Source organism: Ranitomeya variabilis, chromosome 4, assembly GCF_051348905.1.
Source record: "Ranitomeya variabilis isolate aRanVar5 chromosome 4, aRanVar5.hap1, whole genome shotgun sequence".
Taxonomy (NCBI): Eukaryota; Metazoa; Chordata; class Amphibia; order Anura; family Dendrobatidae; genus Ranitomeya; species Ranitomeya variabilis.
The window spans coordinates 634,896,173-634,918,469 of NC_135235.1; the positions used below are offsets into that span (position 1 = coordinate 634,896,173).

At 44.0% G+C, this 22,297-nt stretch overlaps 2 protein-coding genes across 8 annotated transcripts in view; one reads left to right on the plus strand and one right to left on the minus strand.

Moving 5' to 3' along the window:
- LOC143767208 (uncharacterized) overlaps positions 1–22,297 on the minus strand; it is a 521,413-nt gene that overhangs the window by 195,259 nt on the left and 303,857 nt on the right. For 2 of the 4 annotated variants that reach the window (XM_077255352.1, XM_077255351.1), the window contains exon 11: positions 9,405–10,759. The exons of the other annotated variants lie outside the window; for them this stretch is intronic. In XM_077255352.1, the coding sequence (XP_077111467.1) occupies positions 9,588–10,759 (1,172 nt within the window). In that variant the 3' untranslated portion in view covers positions 9,405–9,587. Of the gene's footprint in view, positions 1–9,404; positions 10,760–22,297 lie in introns of those variants that run through there. 4 annotated transcript variants of the gene reach the window in all.
- Positions 16,729–21,368, plus strand: LOC143767308 (uncharacterized). Of its 4 annotated transcripts, XM_077255546.1 has the most exons (5): positions 16,730–16,902; positions 16,992–17,066; positions 17,174–17,260; positions 17,362–17,828; positions 17,940–21,368. In XM_077255546.1, the coding sequence occupies exons 4-5, from the start codon at positions 17,734–17,736 to the stop codon at positions 18,955–18,957; spliced, it is 1,113 nt and encodes a 370-aa protein (XP_077111661.1). In that variant the 5' UTR covers positions 16,730–16,902; positions 16,992–17,066; positions 17,174–17,260; positions 17,362–17,733; the 3' UTR covers positions 18,958–21,368. The 4 variants fall into 4 exon arrangements, with proteins under 4 accessions (XP_077111663.1, XP_077111661.1, XP_077111660.1 ...); XM_077255548.1 differs by having other exon boundaries at positions 16,729–16,902; positions 17,362–21,368; XM_077255545.1 differs by having other exon boundaries at positions 16,732–17,066.

Sequence of the window (22,297 nt, forward strand, 5' to 3'; positions counted from 1 at the left end):
ATATGGAGTCCGTTATTCCGTATGGAGCATTATGAGACTCATTATTCTGTATGGAACACTATGTGGTGCCCATAAAATTGTATGGAGCAATATATGAGGCTCATTATTCTGTATGGAGCATTATGTTGTGCCCATAATACTGTATGGAGGGCTATACTGTCAGTTTTCTGAGCTACTGTAGAATTTACAATAGATATGACTCATGTAATGTAAGAAGTGAAATCTTTGGCAATGTACTATACCTATATTTCTCCGCCGTATCTGTGCATCATGAATTGTGGTATGTGTTAAAGGGCCCACTGAGACTCTTTTACCCAGGGCCCACAAAAACCTGAAGCCAGCCCTGCCCACGATGTCTCTTCCACTGCCATGACGGAGTAGCCAAGAGAGTCATCCTCGGAGTCACCCGGCAAAATACCCAAATGGAGAGGCTCTCTCTGATCCTGACATCATCCGATATTCCCAGCAGACTGTCACTGCGATTATGGAGGGTAGATTAGCACCAATCCAAGATGGCTGCCACCCTATTCCAGAAATAACATTGGTCCACAGAGTCTTGCAGCACATCTGCTCACATTGCTCCCATCCTCATAGCCTGACTTCATCTTCGGAAAGGGCTGACATCACTGCTGAGTTATAGGGGTTTGCCTCATGGAAGGCTTCCCTTGCCTCTGGGAACACAGGGGCCCACGTCTTTACAGTCAGTGACACCAAGCCTAAGGCATAACAAGGAGTCACAGGTTCCAGAGGACTGCATAAATATTAGAATGGGCATGTGTTCTTGACATGGGATTGACCACGCATCATGGGTTTTCCACAGTACTCTCCTCTCTGCAATCACCTACATCTCACGTCAGCGGCTTTAACCCATCTCACATTAGAGACCAAGAAAACCTGACCTAATCCATACCTTAAGGCTATGTGCAAAAGTTCAGGATTTTTTGCGTTTTTTGTTCGCGATAAAAACGCATAAAAAGCGAAAAAAAGGCATGCGGATTTCTGGCAGAAACGTCCGGTTTTTGTCAGGAAATTTCTGCAAGAAATTCTTACGTGTGCACATATCCTTAGGGTATGTGCACGTCAGAATTTCTTGCAAAAAATTCTTGAAGAAAAGCGGACATTTTCTTCAAGAAATCCGCCTGCGTTTTTTGGGGGGTTTTTGACGCTTTTTTTCGCGTTTTTTTCCGGAGCTTCCCAATGCATTAAGTAGCAGGAAAAACGCGAAAAATCCGCAAAATTAATGAACATGATGCGTTTTTTACCGTATGTGAAGTATTCGCACCTTGCCTGATGTCACTATTACATCAAACGAATCATGTAATGCAGTCACCAAACTTTCACTAACGTGACGTTCCGCAGTATCTTGTTGTGCTTGTATATTATGTTTGCATCCCTGTGGCTGCATGACTTGCGGCTGTTAGACGGCCTCAACACGAGGGGATTGTCTGTTGTGATGACAGCATTTAGTTTAATCAGATTTTATTGGTTATACATAACAAAACATAAAAAAAAAATTCTCGTGGGCCACGCAGGGCCTCATTGCATACAATAACCAGATTTTTATAATACTGCTCTTGTATATCCAAGTTGGTCACAGATGCATTTAAGATAATTTATGCACTATACTCTTTTCTCTATATTATGTTAAAGATATATCAAATATTTTTATAATACTGCTCTTGTATATCCAAGTTGGTCACAGATGCATTTAAGATAATTTATGCACTATACTCTTTTCTCTGTATTATGTTAAAGATATATCAAGTATAGGTAATATAAGTAAAAGGTAATAAGTAAATGAAAGACAAAAACGATAAACATACAACACTGGTGAATATCGCTACCTAAGAAGGATATATAAATTCTATTACATATAAAAGTAGGAAGAGGGAGGAGAAGAAGATCATACAAGGGATAAGACAAACAAAGGGAGGACAGGGTCGGGAGGAGTAAGGGGGTGGTGGAAATTTTTAGTCCATATTTTCCCTATTCGGAAGGATAAATAGTGGGGATCAAACAAGTGTCTAGTGACCAAATCAATTATTTGCCAGTATTGTGAAGTCTTTTTCCTTCAGGAAAAGAATTCGGGTGAGTTCCTAAAGAGAATCCAGCTTTGCCACAACTGAACAAACTTTATGTTGTCACCCGTGGCTTCTGTTGGTAGAGCTTACATATGACGGAGATGGAGTTGAGTGACTGATGTCTGCCAGTGTCTGGGAATTATTGTACGTGCTGCCAAGCAGAATCTCAAAAGACTACGTCTCTGTGTACCTATAGAGCCTGGGAGCATAGTTAAGAGGGCAATCTGGGGGGAGTGGTTCTTTCCCCTGAGATCTTACAATATGCGTTAAATATCCCATCCCAAAAAGGTCTGATTTGGTCACAATCCCACCAAATGTGCAACATCGTACCCCTCTCTGTAACACAACGCCAAAACACATCCGGCACTGAAGGTAAGATCACATCTAGTTTTGTTGGAACTCGATACCATCTTGTCAAGATCTTGTAATTCCTCTCCTGAATGCACCTGGCCCTGACATCTTGTACGTAAACAAAAATGGTTTCTGTATATCCTCCAAAAAGGTAGTATCCAGTTCGGTTTCTCATGCATGCACAAATCCAGGATCCACTGAACAGAGTGAATGGCTTAATAGAGGACATACAAGGGAAATCAAATGGGAGGGAGGTGAGCTCTGAAGGAATAGGTTCTCAAATGGTGTTGGTGACACTGGTAAGGAGTGATGTCCCCTCTTCTTCCAAAGATTTATAAACGATTTCAACTGTTCGTATTCTAGCTAAGAGAGTTTTTCAGGAATATTATTTTGAAGTTCTGAGAAGGGAGGACCATCAGGTCCCTTCAAAATATGACTAATGCGAATATCGTCATGATTGTACCAATAGAGGAATTTCTCCTTCGTACAACCGGGTGGAAATTTGGGATTTAAGAAAATCGGGGTAAGTGGACAGGATGACCGCATTTTATCTTAATTATGCCAGACGTAAATTCAATAGGCTCAGAATCATAAGCTGGTGTTTGAAGTATTGACTCTTCTTGTAGGATGTATATTTACCTCTAATATCAACTCCTACAGTTTATTGTTTGCTATCTTTGCAAAACAGTAAGGGTACCGTCACACAGTGCAATTTTGATCGCTACAACGGCACGATTCGTGACGTTCCAGCGATGCATTTACGATATCGCTGTGTCTGACGCTACTGCGATCCGGATCCCCGCTGAGAATCGTACGTCGTAGCAGATCGTTTGAAACTTTCTTTCGTCGTCTAGTGTCCCGCTGTGGCGGCATGATTGCATTGTGTGACACAGGTTGTATACGATGTGCGCACAGTAACCAACGGCTTCTACATCGCAAATACGTCATGAAATTATCGCTCCAGCGCCATGTATTGCAACGTGTGACCGCAGTCTACGACGCTGGAGCGATACTTATACGACGCTGCAACGTCACGAATCGTGCCGTCGTAGCGATGAAAATGGCACTGTGTGACGGTACCCTTATGTAGCGTCACTAAGCAATGACGTTTGCTGATCTTTTGATTACTCGTACCAGGTCATGAAATTTGTTGACTCACAAACACTGAAGAATAAACTACAAATAATCAAACAAACAATGTGAGTTGGTCTTATCACCATTCATCTCCTTTACCTGTGAATACCGGATGAAGGACAGTTAACTATAAAAAAGAGGTTATATAACATGAGACAAAAATTAAGCAAAGACATCCAGACATCAAAAAGAACCAACGACTCTCTACAGGACAGCAGCCAAGACATCATGGCTCTATCACGAGGAACACAGTTTTGTCATTCTACAGGATGTCATCTTAGGGGACCATGGCATCGGCTGGAAGAATACAGCTCTCCTCCACTGACCATCGCGAATCCATGGATACATTTGGAGTAGTCAGGATTTGGACAAACTGGTCACCTGAGCCCCCATGTATACTTTTGGAGTAGTTAGGATTTGGACCCGCTGGTCGCCTGCCTCCATGAAGATGATCTGAGAAACCAGGTTGAGACCCTGCGGTCAATTGGCCTTCTACGTCAAAGGACTGTTATCTTCCTAAGCTTGTCATTACCTTCTCTCTCTGAAGTCACAGATGTTCTTTTCCTGAAGAGTCAATGGAAGGGTGAGACTAATGTGCACAATCTTGGGTATTTTGCTGTAACTGTTCTGTGCATTATTGCCTGTTTTGTGGTTGAATAAAGTATTGCCACACTGTTTTACCCTCACCCTGTTTTGTTTGAGTAGTATTACACCCATGGGGAAAGGAGATTGGGCATTTGGTGGGATGATCCCTGGTCCATTCAGTTTCGGCTAGCGGACCAGAACACCCACTAACATCCCCCCATGTCTCCACACCTGTTTGTTAGGGAATCCCAACATGTGTTGAGGCTAACTGCCTCAAATCATGCAGCAACAGTAATGTGCCCACAACTCTGACAGGCTGAGGAGGTCCCTTTCACTAGCATAAGTGAAACAGCACCTGGTCAGCCCAGTAGGACTGCCACCAGTTCCTTGTTCCATATATGCCTCGTCCTTTAACAGAGTTACATCAGGCCAGAAACTAGCCCTGGTAGCATGGAAGATCAAACCAAGAAATGAACATGTGGATTTGTGGATCGAAATGAAAGCGTAGCCCAAGGTTAAATTATATATTTAATCACCTTAAGGACACACTAGAAAATACACGATGGTTATACATATACCATGGTTAAATATGCAATACAGGTGAAGTAAAACAGATAAGCAGATGGACCATGTCAATTATCAGTGTGATGTTCGATCATGTACACGCTGGGCCGCAGGGTGCATGGGCTACCAAGTAGGTTCTAGGTCCTTCACAGCACGTTACTAGACATGATGACCCTTTCGAAGTGGACCGCATGTATTAGGCCGGGATCACACATGCGAGAAACACGTCCGTGTCTCGCATGTGAAATCCAAGCTCTGGCGCCGGAACTTCGGAACGGAGCGTGTGGCCGCATAGCAACACATGGAGCCGCACGCTCCGCTCTGGAGTGCCGGCGCAAGAGCTTGGATTTCACATGCGAGACATGGACGTGTTTCTCGCATGTGTGATCCCGGCCTTAGAGAGAGACCACATGGCCTTACACTAGCTTTAATCACCTTTGGGTCACTCCCCTCTGGACTGAACCAAAATCCCCTCCCCAGCTAAATCTCCAAAAAAAAAAAAAAAAAAAAAAAAAAAAAAAGAGATAACTCCTTTCTGGACAGTACTAGAGCGGCGGTTCTGGTGTCATCTAATAATGGGTAGCTGAGGCCCGGCCCTAAGACCAAACACAGCTTTGTTATCTGGTTTCTAGTAACTGTTCTATGTATATCTATACCCCTGGGGGATAGAATGGATCGAGACCCTGGAAGGCGTTCCGTCCGGCCCAGAGATCACGAAAATGTAACCGGTCTGTGACATACGATAAGCTCTTATTCTCCTTATAAAATCATAGCCGACTCAACAAAGCAGTTTAAACCTCATGATATCCACATGGCAAACAAGTCTTTTTGTTCTGAGCTGCCACTCACAGCCTTTGAACACTTGGCCCCACCTACTGCTGCTAGGTGGTCGGTTACAGCTTCACCGAAGGGGTTTTTATAATCCCATATAAATAGGATACAAATGATTAACATGAAATTATATCTCGAAAATTCTTCACACGGTACATTTACTATTTCAACTTTGAACCCATTCTGACCGGTGTGTACCATATGTGCAGGCGCAGGGAGGCCTACACAAGCCTGTGATGCAGTGCCACTCGGCTTTACAGGTCCAAATTTGTCTCAGTGGTCACCGACCCGTCACGTCATCACTTTTGGACAAAAACAGCTCTGCATCTCTAGCTGACCTAAAAGTGTTTCTGAAAGAAATACCTACCCAGAGGACGCCAAAAATGTTTTTAACCCTCCCCTACCCCACATCCTTTCTCTCTTTTGCAGTAGGACAAGACCTTGTAATCTACCGTATTTATCGGACTGTAAGACACACTTTTTGTGCCTCCAAAAATGAGGAAAATAGGGGAAGGGGGGGAGGGTTGTCATAGTCCAGAGGTACCGGCTCTGGCTGTGGTGGGGAGGTGGGGGAGCGGCATCAGTGGTGCAGCGGGTCAAATGAAGCTGGAGCCGGCAGCTGCAGCTAACTCCTGTGTGTGCTGCTAAAGAGAAATTAGTATTCATGGCATTTCACGCCCATGGGCGTGGAGGGTAATCAATATTTCTCTCTAATATTAGTATCTTGGTATGATTGGTCCCCAACCCCGGTCCTGGTATGCATGGCCCCATCTCCATCCTGGTATGCATGGCCCCATCAGAAAACATAAAAAAAACCATTACACTTACCTTCGCGGCACTCCCTCGCAGCGTCCTGCTCTGTTGCCACCAAAGCTTTATGCTTGTAAGCAGCACATGGTAGGGACATCATGCGCTGCTCACAAGCAGAGCACAGCTGCGTGAATACTCACTGTGCTGCATGCCGGGACTCTGCATCATTTCCTTGTCTTGAGGTATTTCCACTGAAGTTAGATCAGCCTGTAACTTCATTTTACACTTTGATTTTGAGCATCATTCCAACTCCAGACCTCTGTGGGATATTAGTTGTGATTTTTGTTGATCATTTTTAGGTTTTATTGTTCTCAACACATTCCACTATGTAATGAATAAAGATTTACAACTGGAATATTTCATTCAGTGATATCTAGGATGTGGAATTTTAGGGTTCCCTTTATTTTTTTGAGCAGTGTACAATTTAATACTTCTGTTCCTATTGTTCTGTAACTCGCACCCCTAAGTCATAAGCTACCAGAACCAAAACATGGCTTACAGTCAGCCTGTATAAAACATGACTGGTGGTGGCAGCGAGTAGTCTGGGGTTATTGTGGAGCTAGCTATAACCATACTGGGGGTATATACACATCCCAGGAGTGGGAATTGGAAGTGTATATACACACACACACCATTCGCTCACTGTTAAGTTTCCCGATAACCAGCCTATTAGTGGAAACAGCCTGCAGCCTCCTCCGTCAGACATCAGTAAGGCTGGGTTCACATTGCGTTAATGGCAATGCGCTGACGGCATCCGTTACATAGCGGCACTAACGCTATGTAACGGATGCGTTAGCGCACCCATTAACCGCCATTATGTAGCGCATCGCTAATGCATGTCATAATCGGCATGCGTTAGCGATGTGCCATCATTCTGTGACGGACCCTCGGACGCGGTCTGCAGCGTTTTTGGGTCCGTCACCGCTAGCGCGATCGCATAACGTGATCTTTAAAAGGCACTTGCGTTGCGCAGTCCTTTCAATGCATGTGTTGAACAGACTGCACTTAACGCAATGTGAACCTAGCATAAATCGCATAATTGCCTGGGCAATGGGGGCAGCAGAGAGCCATTTGCTCCAAAGGTAACAGCATGGGTGGCCCCCCCCCGGCTGCGATATTTGACAGTCACATGTCAGGATAAACATTGACAAATCTGAAGCAATAAATTTCTTTCTGCACCAACAATTAGAGAGCACTCTGAAGTCCAATTTATCATTTAAATGGCCCTCAAGTAACAATATAAACTATCTGCGCATTGATGCTCCCTCCGATCTCGAGGCTATTCTCTTTCAACTTTCAATTGTTTTTCTCCCGGTTGGAGTTGGATTTTGACTCTTGGAACCAGAGAGAAATCTCCAAGTTTGGCAGAGTCAATGTTCTTAAGATGACAATTCTAACTAGGCTGCTACTGTATACCTGTTGGAATTCATCCAAGCGTATATGCCTTCTTCTTTTTGGGTTAAAATTCAACATTAATTTAGTCGTTTTCTTTGGCAATCAAGTCATCCAAGAGTCCAGTATGATATTATATCCTGTCCAAAAGTTTATCTGATTGCAGTCGTCGATATCTAGCATCAGCCCAGGCAATGATCCTCGATTTGTTCCGCAGTCAATACTTCGGGTCTGAGTTGCACAAGATATTTGCTTGGTGACGGCATCCTCTTTTCCATGTAATTGGAACATTGTGGCGCTGAATGTTATTTCAGTATCATAGAGAGTAAATCAGACAATGAAGACTATATACACAAAGGGTGAGAGGTGTTTTGGTTGATCAGAGGGGCCCATGAATGCCTATAACTGGTCACTCCAAGTTTCCACCTGACGCCTTTGCAAATTCATTCCTAGCCGGCTCCAAAAAGAGGTCTTTACGTATACACCAAGTAGCTCCATTTTGCACACCCTTATCCCTTTCTACTATCCTAGGTGATTGCGCTCATAAGATACGTATTAATTTTTAATACATACAACTTCAAGACTGTTACGATTCACTGGACAGTCCGCCCAATTATCCCCTTTGGAAATGTTGTGTGTCGCCCCCCTATTACCTCCGCATGCCATCTGTGGTAACCACAAATTGTTGACCGACCCAGATCTGGAGACCTTCCTCCATTTTGCAAGGCTTGAGAGACTGTGCTCCTAAGCACATTTATGAAGGATCAGTGGGATAAATGCTTTTTCCTCTGCCACAAATCGGCTATGGCCACTAATTACAAGAATTAATCTATAAAATTGTTTCAAGGTGGTACCGGGTTCCCAACACCTTGCATAAATGGTTCTGTGAGGTATCTAGTCTATGTTGGCATTGGCGAGACAGTAACATACATGGTGGTCTTGCCTGACTCAAGGAGCTTTCTGGGGCAAGGTCAGAATTTTTAATTAAGTGACAGGAGTATCAGTATTTAGAAAACCTGTACAACAGTGAAAGCTCTGGTGTCCTATGCCCAAACAGGTGTATAATAAAATCACTACTAACGGCATCTACTTTAGGTAGCCAAAATAATAATACTGCATGCAAAAGAGAGAAAAAAAACGACTACCAGCACCACTGCGACATTCAAACCAATGTGTCTCGCATCAAACAGCTTAGTGCTTTTTTCGCCCAAAAAGGAACGGTTGCTCAATCCAGAAAGCAGAATGCAAAGTCCAATTATGAAGAAATGAAAGGCACGCACCGTTCTAACAATCCCAGCTTTATTGCAATATACAAGTCTTCAGCAGGGGATAATGTGAACAATTAACGGACGATGGCCGTTTCGCACTACCGCGCTTCCACGCATCCTACCCGCCATTGGAATTCAGTAGAACTTCCTCTTTAGAAGAATGATTCATAGAGTTGGCTAGAACCCATGCTACGAAAAAGCCGATAACCAAATACAAGAATATACTATTACAACCGCTACTAAATGGTTTCACTAGGAAACCTTCCCTTATTTCCAACTCTCCCAAACTATCCTAAGGTGCCTTATAGTTTGTCCCTTCTTTGCACTCATGGATCCTCTTAATTTTTCTTTTTCTTCTCCTTACTTCCCATCCTTGAAGTGTCTTGATTATCCATATACTACATAGGCTTCATGATTTTTGTACCATGATTAAACCCTATTTATTCCTTTGATTCGTTATGTAATGAAGTCTATTGCTTTTTTTCTATTCATCCTCTATTAGACTTTGATTTTCAGTCAGTTGTTATATTATGCTGTTACAAAATCAATAAATCTTTGAAAAAATAGTTAGTTACTTTCCCGTGTGAGTTTTTAGATGTGTAACAAGATTTGTTTTCCGATTAAAACATTTCCCACATTCTGAACATGAAAATGGCATTGCCCCTGTGTGAATTCTCCGATGTGTAACAAGACTTGAATTATCTGTAAAACATTTCCCACATTCTGAACAAGAAAATGGTTTCTCCCCTGTGTGAATTCTCCGATGTGTAACAAGACTTGATTTCTCTGTAAAACATTTCCCACAATCTGTACAAGAAAATGGTTTCTGCCCTGTGTGAATTCTCTGATGCATCACAAAATTTGATTTTTCTGTAAAGCATTTCCCACATTCTGAACAAGAAAATGGTTTCTCTCCTGTGTGAATTTTCTGATGTTTAACAAGTACGGATTTTGTACTATATCCCTTTCCACATTGTGTACATGAAAATGGCTTATCCCCTGTGTGATTTTTCAGATGTGCAGCAAGATGTGTTTTTCGATTAAAACATTTTCCACATTCTGAACATGAAAATGGCTTTACCCCCGTGTGAATTCTCTGATGTGTAACAAGACTTGATTTCTCTGTAAAACATTTCCCACATTCTGAACAGGAGAATGGTTTCTCCCCCGTGTGAATCCTCTGATGTGTAACAAGACTTGATTTCTCTGTAAAACATTTCCCACATTCTGAACAAGAGAATGGTTTCTCCCCTGTGTGAATTCTTTGATGCATCACAAAATTTGATTTGTGTGTAAAACATTTCCCGCATTCTGAACAAGAAAATGGCTTCTCCCCTGTGTGAATTCTCTGATGGTTAAAAAGTACAGATTTCTCACTATATCGTTTTCCACATTCTGAACATGAAAATGGCTTCTCCCCTGTGTGACTTCTCTGATGTTTTGCAAGTTTTGATTTAGTACTGTAATATTTCCCACATTCTGAACATGAAAATGGCTTCTCCACTATGTGAACCATTTCATGTTCCACAGCCCTTCTGTGACTTTTGTTTTGCATATTGGTCTTAAACGAAGCAGAAAAAAGGACCTGTTGAAAAGGATCAGATGACAGATTTTTTCTGATGAGATCTTGAGCTGGATCAGGTATAATGACATGTTCTTCACAAATATCAGGTGTGATACCAAAATTATCTGCAGAAAAGTCTGAGAATATCAGACATCCCTCTGAGCTCCTGGTACAGTCACCTAGTAAAAATGAAAAAAAATAGTTCTCTTCAGTAACTTTGCAATGAAATTATATATTTCTATTATATATTTTATAGCATGTCCATGCAAACTGTAATACAATTATAATGAAAATACAAAAACACACAGGCGCTACCTGACCATGCAGCAGAAAACCATAGCTAGAATCCCCTCAGCTGCTAAGGTCAATAAGGGGTAGGTGTCACCATTATAGAAAAATAGACAAGTGTTAAATAGACTGACCGCGCTCCAGGAGAGAATAGCACAGAGCAAACTAAGTGGGTCCAATGAACAAAGAATCTATAGAGATTGATAGCTGTCCAATAAAACAAAATACTAGCCCCAGATGGCACTCCAAGAGAGAATAGCAAAAGAACAAGCTAAGTAGATTCGATAAACAAAAAATGTGTATAATAATCTAGTAGCCGTCCAGTAAATCAATTACTATCCCCAGATGGTAACAACACTACTAGCACACAGAACCCCTTTATAATAAGACAGGCAGTGGAGCTCTTACCGTTCAGTGGAGGGTTTTGTTTTCATCGCGGCAGCTGAACGATTTACAGCTACTAGCCAGGCTGAGTACATGTGGGGGTTGCTAGGGAATCCCCACATATAAACAAGCAGGCTAGTAGCTGTAAGTCATTCAGTTGCCACGATGAAAACAATCTTTGAGCACTAAAAAATACTTGGAGGTCACCAGAGTGTGCTCGGGAAAACCCGAGAATCGAGTACACTCGCTCATCACTAGTCTCTATATATTCTTTGTTCATTGGACCCACTTAGTTTGCTCTGTGCTATTCTCTCCTGGAGAGTGGTCAGTCTATTTAACACTTGTAATACAATTAAATTATTGACAGACTAAAGGTACCTTCACACTAAACGATATCGCTAGCGATCCGTGACGTTGCAGCGTCCTGGCTAGCGATATCGTTGTGTTTGACAGGCAGCAGCGATCAGGATTCTGCTGTGCCATCATTGGTCGGAGAAGAAAGGCCAGAACTTTATTTCGTCGCTGGATCTCCCGTAGACATCGCTGGATCGGTGTGTGTGACACCGATCCAGCGATGTCTTGACTGGTAACCAGGGTAAACATCGGGTTACTAAGCACAGGGCCACGCTTAGTAACCCGATGTTTACCCTGGTTACCAGCGTAAACGTAAAAAAAACCAAAACACATACTCACATTCCGGTGCCCGGCGTCCGCTTCCCTGCACTCCTCATGTATCCTGTGTAAGTGCCGGCCGTAAAGCAGAGCGGTGACGTCACCGCTGTGCTCTGTGGGAGATGCCGGAGATGTTCGGCGCTGACACAGGATGCAGGAGGAGTGCAGGGAAGCGGACGCCAGGCACCGGAATGTGAGTATGTGTTTTTTTTTTTACGTTTACGCTGGTAACCAGGGTAAACATTGGGTTACTAAGCGCGGCCCTGCGCTTAGTAACCTGATGTTTACCCTGGTTACCAGGGGACTTCGGCATCGTTGGTCGCTGGAGAGCCGTCTGTGTGACAGCTCTCCAGCAACCACACAGCGATGCTGCAGCGATCGGCGTCGTTGTCTGTATCGCTGCAGCGTCGCTTAGTGTGAAGGTACCTTAAGACAATAGACCACAAAGAGGGGCTGAGATCACAGTGTTAGGTGACCAGGTAATGTCCTTACAAATTTTCACTACTCTATTATAGCCATCTTCTCACTTCATGTTTCTCTGTGTCTGTCATGAATCTGTTCCATTTACATGTTCAGAGGAGACTCATAAAATGGATCTGTAATCAGTTTTATCAAGAGCTTCCATCTCATACATTCTCCGACAGGTGCAAGCACTATAGCACAGAGCAAAGCACATCGGAGCAGATTGGTCATGTACACAAGGCATGGCTTTGGAGAAAAAAAAATATGATTTTTATTTTTTTTTATTGATGTAACTAAACAGTGGATACAAGAAAGGAGAGCAAGTCCTTCATATCATATGTCATGCAAGCCAATAGAAACATTGGCTGAATATGGGAGCACTGGGGGATCTGAAAAAGTATTAAACAGCACTGCCCACTGCAAACATAGTTGCAGGTTCTTTTATAGATCACTTAGGCTACTTTCACACTTCAGTCTTCTGGCGGCCGTCACAATGCGTCGGCGCGACGTATCGACAGATGCGTCAAAAATAGTGAAAAACGGATGCAACGCATCCAGTATTTCGATGGATCCGCTAGACAGTTCCATTGAAAAACTGGATCCGTTGCATCCGTTTGTTACCATCCATTTTTATTACGGATCCGTTTTCCATGACTAAAAATGGGAGTCTCCCAAATGTGATTGGCTACTGGAAAATAGGGAAAACTATATATTGACTGTTTTTCCACTCCATCTTTGACAGGGTTTAGAGAAAGTGGCAGAGATGGAAGGAGTGCTTGTGAAGACTGCGAACGTAGTTACTAATGTGATTTTTGAGACCAATCGGCGGGATACAATAGTTCAGGAGAAGGAGGCAGCAGCAAGACGGAGGATTCTTCAACAGCGATGTCGCCGGCGACGCCTATGGATACATCCCATAAACGCACAGCGGATGACCTGGGGCGTCTATTCAACTCTCTACATGGAGTTGCGGCAGAACCCGGATACATTTTTTAATTATGTTCGGATGAGGCAGGAACAAGTTGGGGATGTCATCCGAAGGCAGGACACACAGATGAAGTTTTCCATCTCACCGGCGGAGCGGCTGATGGCGACACTGCGGTAAGCCTACTTGTTATGGTTTTTTTTTTTATCATTGTTCATATTTAAGACCATGTAAACATGTTTTATCCTATGGAAAACCACATCAGCAGTGAACATGCTGCAGAAAATACTGCGCTGAAACAGTGTTGCATTTTCTGCAGAATGTTATTTTTTTATTGTTTGTGGCCATTCCACAGTGTCTAAGGCTACTTTCACACTAGCGTTAACTGCATTACGTTTCAAAACGTCTTTTTTCAGAAAAAACGCATCCAGCAAAACTTTTTGCTGGATGCGTTTTTTTCCCATAGACTTGTATTGGCGACGTATGGCGACGGATTGGCATACGTCGTGTACGTTTTACGACGGATGCGTCGAAATTTGGCGACACGTCGTCTCAAAAAAACGTAGATTGTAACGTTTTTTGTCTCCGCCTAAAAAACGTGTCGCGACGCATCCTGCGGCATACGTCGTTGGCTGCAATGGAAGCCTATGAGCGACGGATGCGTCGGGACACGTCGTACGACGCAATGCAGCGCTGCAATACGTTTTTTTTACACTGAGCATGCTCAGAAGAAGTATTTTGTTGCCAATTGGTCAGACACCCCCAAATCTATATAAACCTGGCCTGGGCCTTGAACCCCACATATGCCAGCAAGACACAGAGAAGCAAAGAAGCCTGCCAGCAAGAGCCAGCCTGCCACAAGACCCCAGCCAAGCACAAGACCCCAGCCAGCCTGTCACAAGACTGCAGCCAGCCTGCCACAAGACTCCAGCCATCCTGCCACAAGACTCCAGCCATCCTGCCACAAGACTCCAGACATCCTGCTACAAGACTCCAGCCACCATAGCCAGTGTGAGTATTGCAATTTTAGTGTGCATCTGTGTGCCTGTGCATTTCTGTGTGTATGAGGTACTACTGACTACAGCAAGAGCTTAAAACCTGAAGAGAACCTGAGGCCTGCCATCGTCCTGCACCAGCCAGTGCCATGCTAGAGTCCAGATCCACCATGATGCCAGCCACTGTGAAGACCTGCTGCTTCAGCCAAAGGATTGTCAGCCTTTTGTATGTGTGTGTGTGTGTATGCGTCTTCTGATTGGTTTCACCTTTCTGCCTTTGTTGTACATATGTGTATTTGCATAAAGCTATGTGCGTGCATGTGTATGTGTGCATTTTTGGACGGCTGTGTGCTTTTGTACCATGTGCCTGCACCATATTATGCCTTTGCCAATTTTATGCCTGTTCATGTGGGAGGGTATGTGTCCATGTGCAGGATTGCATCAGGATGTGGTCAGGATTTTCCATCAGTATTTGTACGCCAAAACCAGGAGTGGGTGATAAAAGCAAAAGTGTGCCTGTTTTCGTATTATACTTTACCTAATTTTTACACTCCTGGTTTTGGCTTACAAATACTGATGGGAAATCCTGCCCAAATTCTGATGCGATCCTGAATGTGGACACATACCATGCATGTTTTTTGGGTACGTCTTGTTGATGGCATGTGCATTTGTCCATGCTGTATAATTGGTTATTTGCCTTTTTCTGATGTATTGACTGTATAGTGGTCTGTGCAGCATGTGGTTTAAATTTTTTTTTTTTTTTTTTTAAATCTGATGTGTTTTTTAAAAAAGTCTAGCGGTGTGCAGCTTGTGGTTTGAATGTGTGAGTGTGGGGTTTTTCTATTTAATAAAAGTGTTGAATTTTTTTTTATTACAGTTATAACCATTTGCAGTTGAAGTACTTGTATTTAAAATAAAGAGCATGTCAGCTCCTTGTGATTTTTAAAAAAAAAAGTGCAAAAAAAAAATTATAATAAAATGTTTATTAAAAAAATGTCCGTAGTATTATTTCATAAAGGTAAATTTAAAACTGGTGTATGTACCAATGGTTACACATGCAATACAGGGTTGGTTGAGGGCTCATTTTTTTTAATAAAGGTTAACCTGTAAAGTATTTTTTTTTTTTTTGGGGGGGGGGAGAGGTTATTTATTTTAAATAAAATGTGTCAAATATATTTTTTCATGGTGTTAACATTAAAAAATTTTTTTTTTTGGGACATGGAAATGAATGGTATAACGTGCAACTTTTTGGGGGGGTTTTGGTGTTCACCTGTATGAACATTTCTGACATCATTTTAGTAGGGTGTTTATCATTGAACATTACCTAGTTCAGGGGGTGGTCTAACTATAGATCCATTATACATATAACAGATAAACCAGGACCGCAGCCGCTGCCCACCAGGACACAGCCGCTGCCCACCAGGACCACAGCTAAAGAGCTAGAAGTAAGTTTTGAAGACCCCAATCTGCTACTTCAATGTGTCGAGCAGATTGCAAGTGTGTCTTTAACTTACAGAACCACCAGGACACAGCCGCTGCCCACCAGGACACAGCCGCTGCCCACCAGGACACAGCCACTGCCCACCAGGACACAGCCGCTGCCCACCAGGACCACAGCTAAAGAGCTAGAAGTAAGTTTTGAAGACCCCAATCTGCTACTTCAATGTGTCGAGCAGATTGCAAGTGTGTCTTTAACTTACAGAACCACCAGGACACAGCCGCTGCCCACCAGGACACAGCCGCTGCCCACCAGGACACAGCCACTGCCCACCAGGACACAGCCGCTGCCCACCAGGACCACAGCTAAAGAGCTAGAAGTAAGTTTTGAAGACCCCAATCTGCTACTTCAATGTGTCGAGCAGATTGCAAGTGTGTCTTTAACTTACAGAACCACCAGGACACAGCCGCTGCCCACCAGGACACAGCCGCTGCCCACCAGGACACAGCCACTGCCCACCAGGACACAGCCGCTGCCCACCAGGACCACAGCTAAAGAGCTAGAAGTAAGTTTTGAAGACCCCAATCTGCTACTTCAATGTGTCGAGCAGATTGCAAGTGTGTCTTTAACTTACAGAACCACCAGGACACAGCCGCTGCCCACCAGGACACAGCCGCTGCCCACCAGGACACAGCCACTGCCCACCAGGACACAGCCGCTGCCCACCAGGACCACAGCTAAAGAGCTAGAAGTAAGTTTTGAAGACCCCAATCTGCTACTTCAATGTGTCGAGCAGATTGCAAGTGTGTCTTTAACTTACAGAACCACCAGGACACAGCCGCTGCCCACCAGGACACAGCCGCTGCCCACCAGGACACAGCCACTGCCCACCAGGACACAGCCGCTGCCCACCAGGACCACAGCTAAAGAGCTAGAAGTAAGTTTTGAAGACCCCAATCTGCTACTTCAATGTGTCGAGCAGATTGCAAGTGTGTCTTTAACTTACAGAACCACCAGGACACAGCCGCTGCCCACCAGGACACAGCCGCTGCCCACCAGGACACAGCCGCTGCCCACCAGGACACAGCCGCTGCCCACCAGGACCACAAAACGATGTCCTCTTCTGACAGCCCTCCTCCACAGCAACAGCGTGTATCGGTAAGTTAACACAAAATTTTTTTTTTTTTTTAAATTTCTTTAAATTAAATTTTTATGGATAACTACATGCATACATTATGTTTCAACAGGAAGCTGAATCAGATGAGGAGCTGTCAGAAGGGGGCGAGACGGGTGGAGAGATGCAAGTGGAGGAGGAACCAAGTGTAAGTAGTGGTGAAACAGTTGCTTCGCACATCACACTGCACCATACACAAAACAGATTACTAAACACCTGCCTACCTTAACTGAGAATTTGTTTCCTTCATTTCAGGCTGCTGCTGCTGCTCCTGCTGCTGCCGCTGAAGGCTCTCCCAGACAGTCCCAGAGTCGGCGGACTCGTCGCCGCGGTCGGCCATCAGTGAGTTTTTTTTTGGGGGGGGAGGGGGATTCTATTGGTACTTTAGTATTTCAGTGTACTAATTTGTTTGTTTTCCTTTTTTTTTTTTTTTTTTGACACAGGCTTCACAGCGTGCTCCCGCAGAAGAGGAGGATGATGATGATGACATTGACATCGATTGTCTCATCGAGGAGGTTCGCGAGCGGGAGCCGCTGTGGAACATGGCTGACCGCAGGCATGCTGATACCGGTGTCACCCGTCGGCTCTGGGACGAAGTGTGTCGCAACCTGTTTCCAAGGCGGGAGAGCCTTCATCCTCAGCAGCTGAGCAAACTAGGTAAGTATTCACTTTCCAGTGATGTTTTGAGCTGACTGTAATGTATTGCATTTACCAATTTTTTGTATTTTCTTTTGATTCTTGTCTTCACAGTTGGAAAGGTTAGGAAGCGGTGGCGGTCACTGAGGGATCGCTTTAAGAGGGAATTCAATGATGAGATGAAGGCCCCGAGTGGCTCTGCAGGAAGGAAGAGGAGCAGATATAAATATGGCCAGGCCCTCTCCTTCCTGAGGCGAACCATGCTGAGCAGAGTGTAAGTATTCTACAGTCCACTAATAACCATGTTAACCTGTCTACTTAGTTTGCTTTCAGTCAGGGCTTTTTCATTCCAATGTATTAATTTCTTTTGTTTTTTCTTTCACAGCACCTTCTCCAGCCACCGGGCGCCTGCATCTTCCTCTGCGCCCTCTGAAGCGATCCCTCCTGAGTCCGCCACTGAGGGCCACGTCGGTAGGCCCCACACCTCTGTCCCCTCCTCTGACCCCTCTGTCCTCTCCTCTGACCCCTCTGTCCCCTCCACTTCATCCGCCCCAAGCAGTGGAGCATTATTGCAGGCTTCATTGCTCGCATCTGATGCTGAACAGTTAGCGTTCCCTTTACCCCACCCCTCTGATCCTGCCACCTCGACACCACCATTAGGTTCGTGGCGGCAGCGCCAGAGGGGTCAGGAAAGGAGCTATGCTCCTGAGTTCTTACACCTGAATGCATCCTTCCAAGGCTCTTTCAAAATTTTGGGAGAGCAAGTGACTGCTGGTTTCAACATGGTGCAATCACGCATCAGTGAAACAAGCCAGGAAACCAGCAGTCGCTTGGATAGGCTGCATTCAGCTGTAAGTCCCGATCCGGCCAACCTTTTTTTCCAATCCATGCTCATGAGCATGGAGAAGCTTTCTTTTGAGCAACAGATGCGGGTAATGAATACCTGCCATAATGCTGCACTGCAGGCCATTAATGAATCGACCCACACACCTCACCACACCTCCACTCCAATTCCACACCAGGCCCCATTTCCACACCATACCCCCCATTACCAAACCCAGCCCCAATACCCACACCAGCAGCATTACCAAACCCAGCTCCAATCCCCACACCAGCACCATTACCAAACCCCACGCCACTCCCACTACCCTACCCAGTCACAATACCCGACCCAGTCCCCACAACAATCCCGGCCCCTAGACCAAATTACTTCCCCAATGTTTTCCTTACTGAACTTTTCTCTTCCACCTACCCCAACACCACCCCCCTCTGGTCAGCCTCTTGGTTTAACCCCCACTTCCACTGCACCCCAAACAAGTAGGGTTTCCCCACCTATCGACGTGGTCCAACCTTCCGGCACATCCTCCTCTCATATCTCCACCCAACACTTTGAAAATTTGTAAAGTGTGTAAATAAGATTCTAAAAAATGTTCTAATTTTTCTATAAAAATGTTGGAAAATATATATATATTTTTTTTGCAAAACAAAAAAAAAAAAAAAAAAAAAAGAGTTAAAATAAAATTCGGATTACAATTCTACTCTTTGTGTGTGTGTGGATTTATTAAGGTAATATAATAAAAAAAGGTTTAATAAAAACAAACACCAGACATGTAAAGGGTATAACATAATGGTTTTACTAGCAAGAAAACCACGCTTTTGGGCCTTTTTTTTTTGGGGGGGGGGCAGAAACACTTTTTTTACATAACCAAAACACATGGGAAACAGGTTACACATGGGAAACAGGTTACACAATCATGTCTTGCCACGGGATCCGCCCGACAGGTGAGACAAAATAATCGGCAAACTGGTCCCTCATCCTTGTAACTGAACTTGTAGAGCGAACCGAGCTGCTGCGGTAGTCCCACAAGGTGGTCTCCAACTCTTCATCATCCAAAGAAACGGGCTCCTTTGACAGGACAAAGTTGTGGAGCACCACACAGGCTTTAACTACCTCGTCTATAGTTGTTGTTTTCAGCTTGATAGCCGTCAGCAGAACTCGCCACTTCGCCGTCAATATGCCAAAGGAACACTCCACTACTCTTCGTGCTCTAGTAAGCCGGTAATTAAAGACCCGCTTGGTATGGTTTAAGTTCCGGCTACTGTACGGTTTCAGTAGGTGCAGCGACAGTTGAAAGGCTTCATCACCTACAAAGACATATTCCAGGGCTGGGTCATTTGTTCCTGGCAGTGGTCTGGCTGGCGGGAAATCGTAGCTCTCTCCATAAAGGCAACGACCCATCGGAGAGTTTTTAAACACTTGCGAATCATTGGACCGTCCATACGCTCCAATGTCCACGGCAAGGAACCTGCAGTTGGCGTCTGCAATAGCCATAAGGACGATGGAGAAATACTTCTTATAATTATAATACTCCGATCCTGTTCCTGCCGGTTTCGCAATCCTTATGTGTTTCCCGTCAACTGCACCCACACAATTAGGGAAATTGCAAATTTGCTGAAACTCTTCAGCACTTCGCAACCAGATTTCCGTGGATGGTTGGGGGATATACTCTGGTTGCAAAGTGGTCCAAACAGCCCGACATGTGTCCTTCACTATTCCAGAGATAGTTGAAATGCCCAGCCTGAACTGATAATGGAGCGAAGTCATAGATTCACCCGTAGCTAGGAAACTTTATAAAAAAAAAAAAAAAAAAAATGTTAAAAATTGTTTGTCTGTGCAATTTTTTATAATATGGCACTGTTAATTTTTTTTAAAATGACAGGAGACCCAATAAAACCAGCATGAATCCGGTGTAAAAAAACAGTGGAATGTCCGCCAAGAAAACCCAAATTACATGCTGCAGAAAATAGTGCGCAATATGTCAGCGCAGTATTGTCTGCAGCATGTAATATAACATTCAAAATGACCAATGACAGGAAAAAAGCAGTTGCATGTCATCAAACCCAAAAAACCCAAAAAAAAAAAAAACTGCAGAAAATGCAACGCAATATTTCAGCGCAGTATTTTCTGCAGTCTGTTATCTAACATTCAATATGAGCAATGACATTTAAATAAAGCAGTTGAATGTCCGCCAAGAAAACACAAACTACATGCTGCAGAAAATAGTGCGCAATATGTCAGCGCAGTATTGTCTGCAGCATGTAATATAACATTCAAAATGACCAATGACAGGAAAAAAGCAGTTGCATGTCATCAAACCCAAAAAAACCCAAAAAAAAAAAAACTGCAGAAAATGCAACGCAATATTTCAGCACAGTATTTTCTGCAGTCTGTTAACATTCAATATCAGCAATGACATTTAAATAAAGCAGTTGAATGTCCGCCAAGAAAACCAAAACTACATGCTGCAGAAAATAGTGCGCAATATGGCAGCGCAGTATTGTCTGCAGCGTGTAATATAACATTCAATATCAGCAATGAAATAAAAAAAAGAGGCTTACCGCAGGGTCACCATCAGCCGCTCCGCCGGTGTGATGGCAAGCCTCATCCTTGTATCCTGTCTTCGGATGACATCCTCCAGTTTTGCAAGCAAAAAATCAAAATGTTCAATCCTCATCCGTACGTAGTTGTGGAATTTGTGTGGATTGTGCCGCAACTCCAGGTACAGAGTGGACTGGACACCCCGGGTCATCCGTAGTTGATTAATCGGATGAATCCACATTCGTCTTCGTCTCCGTTGCTGCAGAAGCATCCTACGCCTTTCCGCTGCCGCCTCCTTCTCCCGCACTATGATATCCAGGCGATTTGTCTCAAAGATAACGTCGGTAACCAAACTAGCAATCCTCCCAAGAACACCTTCCATCGCTGCCACAAAACTAAAACCCACAAAGATGGGCTGTAAATACAGTACTATATAGTTTTTCAAATTTTCCAGTAGCCAATCAAATTTTGGGAGCCTCCCCTTTTAAAAACGGATCCGTCGGAAAAACGGATACAACGGATGGTAAAACGGATACAACGTATGCAACGCATCCAGTATTTTCGACGGAAACGTTTAGCGGATTTGCGACGGATCCGTCGAAATGCTGGATGCGTGGCATACGTTTGTCACCGTTTTTCAATTTTTTGACGCATCCGTTTTTTCGGCAAAAAAACGGATTTGCGACGTAATGCAGTAAACGCTAGTGTGAAACTAGCCTAACACCTGCTCCATAATAGGAATGCACAGATGTAAAAATGCAGTTTTTAATGTGCACTACAACAGAACAAAAACTTCCGCAGTGCCATTTATCAAAAGTAAAAAAAAAAAAAAAAAAAAAAAAACAATATTTGTGTAAATTGCTTCAAAATGTTATGTTGGTCTTTGCAATTTTTACTAACATTTTTGTTTTTCACAGATTCCTTGCTACAGGAGAATCCCTAACTTCACTGCATTACCAGTTCCGCCTTGGAATATCAACAATTTCAGGAATTGTGAAAGTGACCTGCTGCGCAATATGGGATACCTTGCCCCAGGAATACATTCCACAACCGACTATGGACATCTGGCTGCAGAGTGCTGAACATTTTGAGAAACTGTGCCATTTCCCAAATTGCTTGGGTGCCGTAGATGGCAAACACATCCGTATTGCAAAACCTGCAGGATCTGGCTCAGAGTACCGTATATACTCGAGTATAAGCCGAGATTTTCAGCCCAAATTTTTGGGCTGAAAGTGCCCCTCTCGGCTTATACTCGAGTCACGGTCGGCGGTGGGGTCGGCGGGTGAGGGGGAGAGGGCGCTGAGGCATACTCACCTAGGCCCGGCGCTCCCCCTGCCTGTCACACTGTCTTCGGGTGCCGCAGC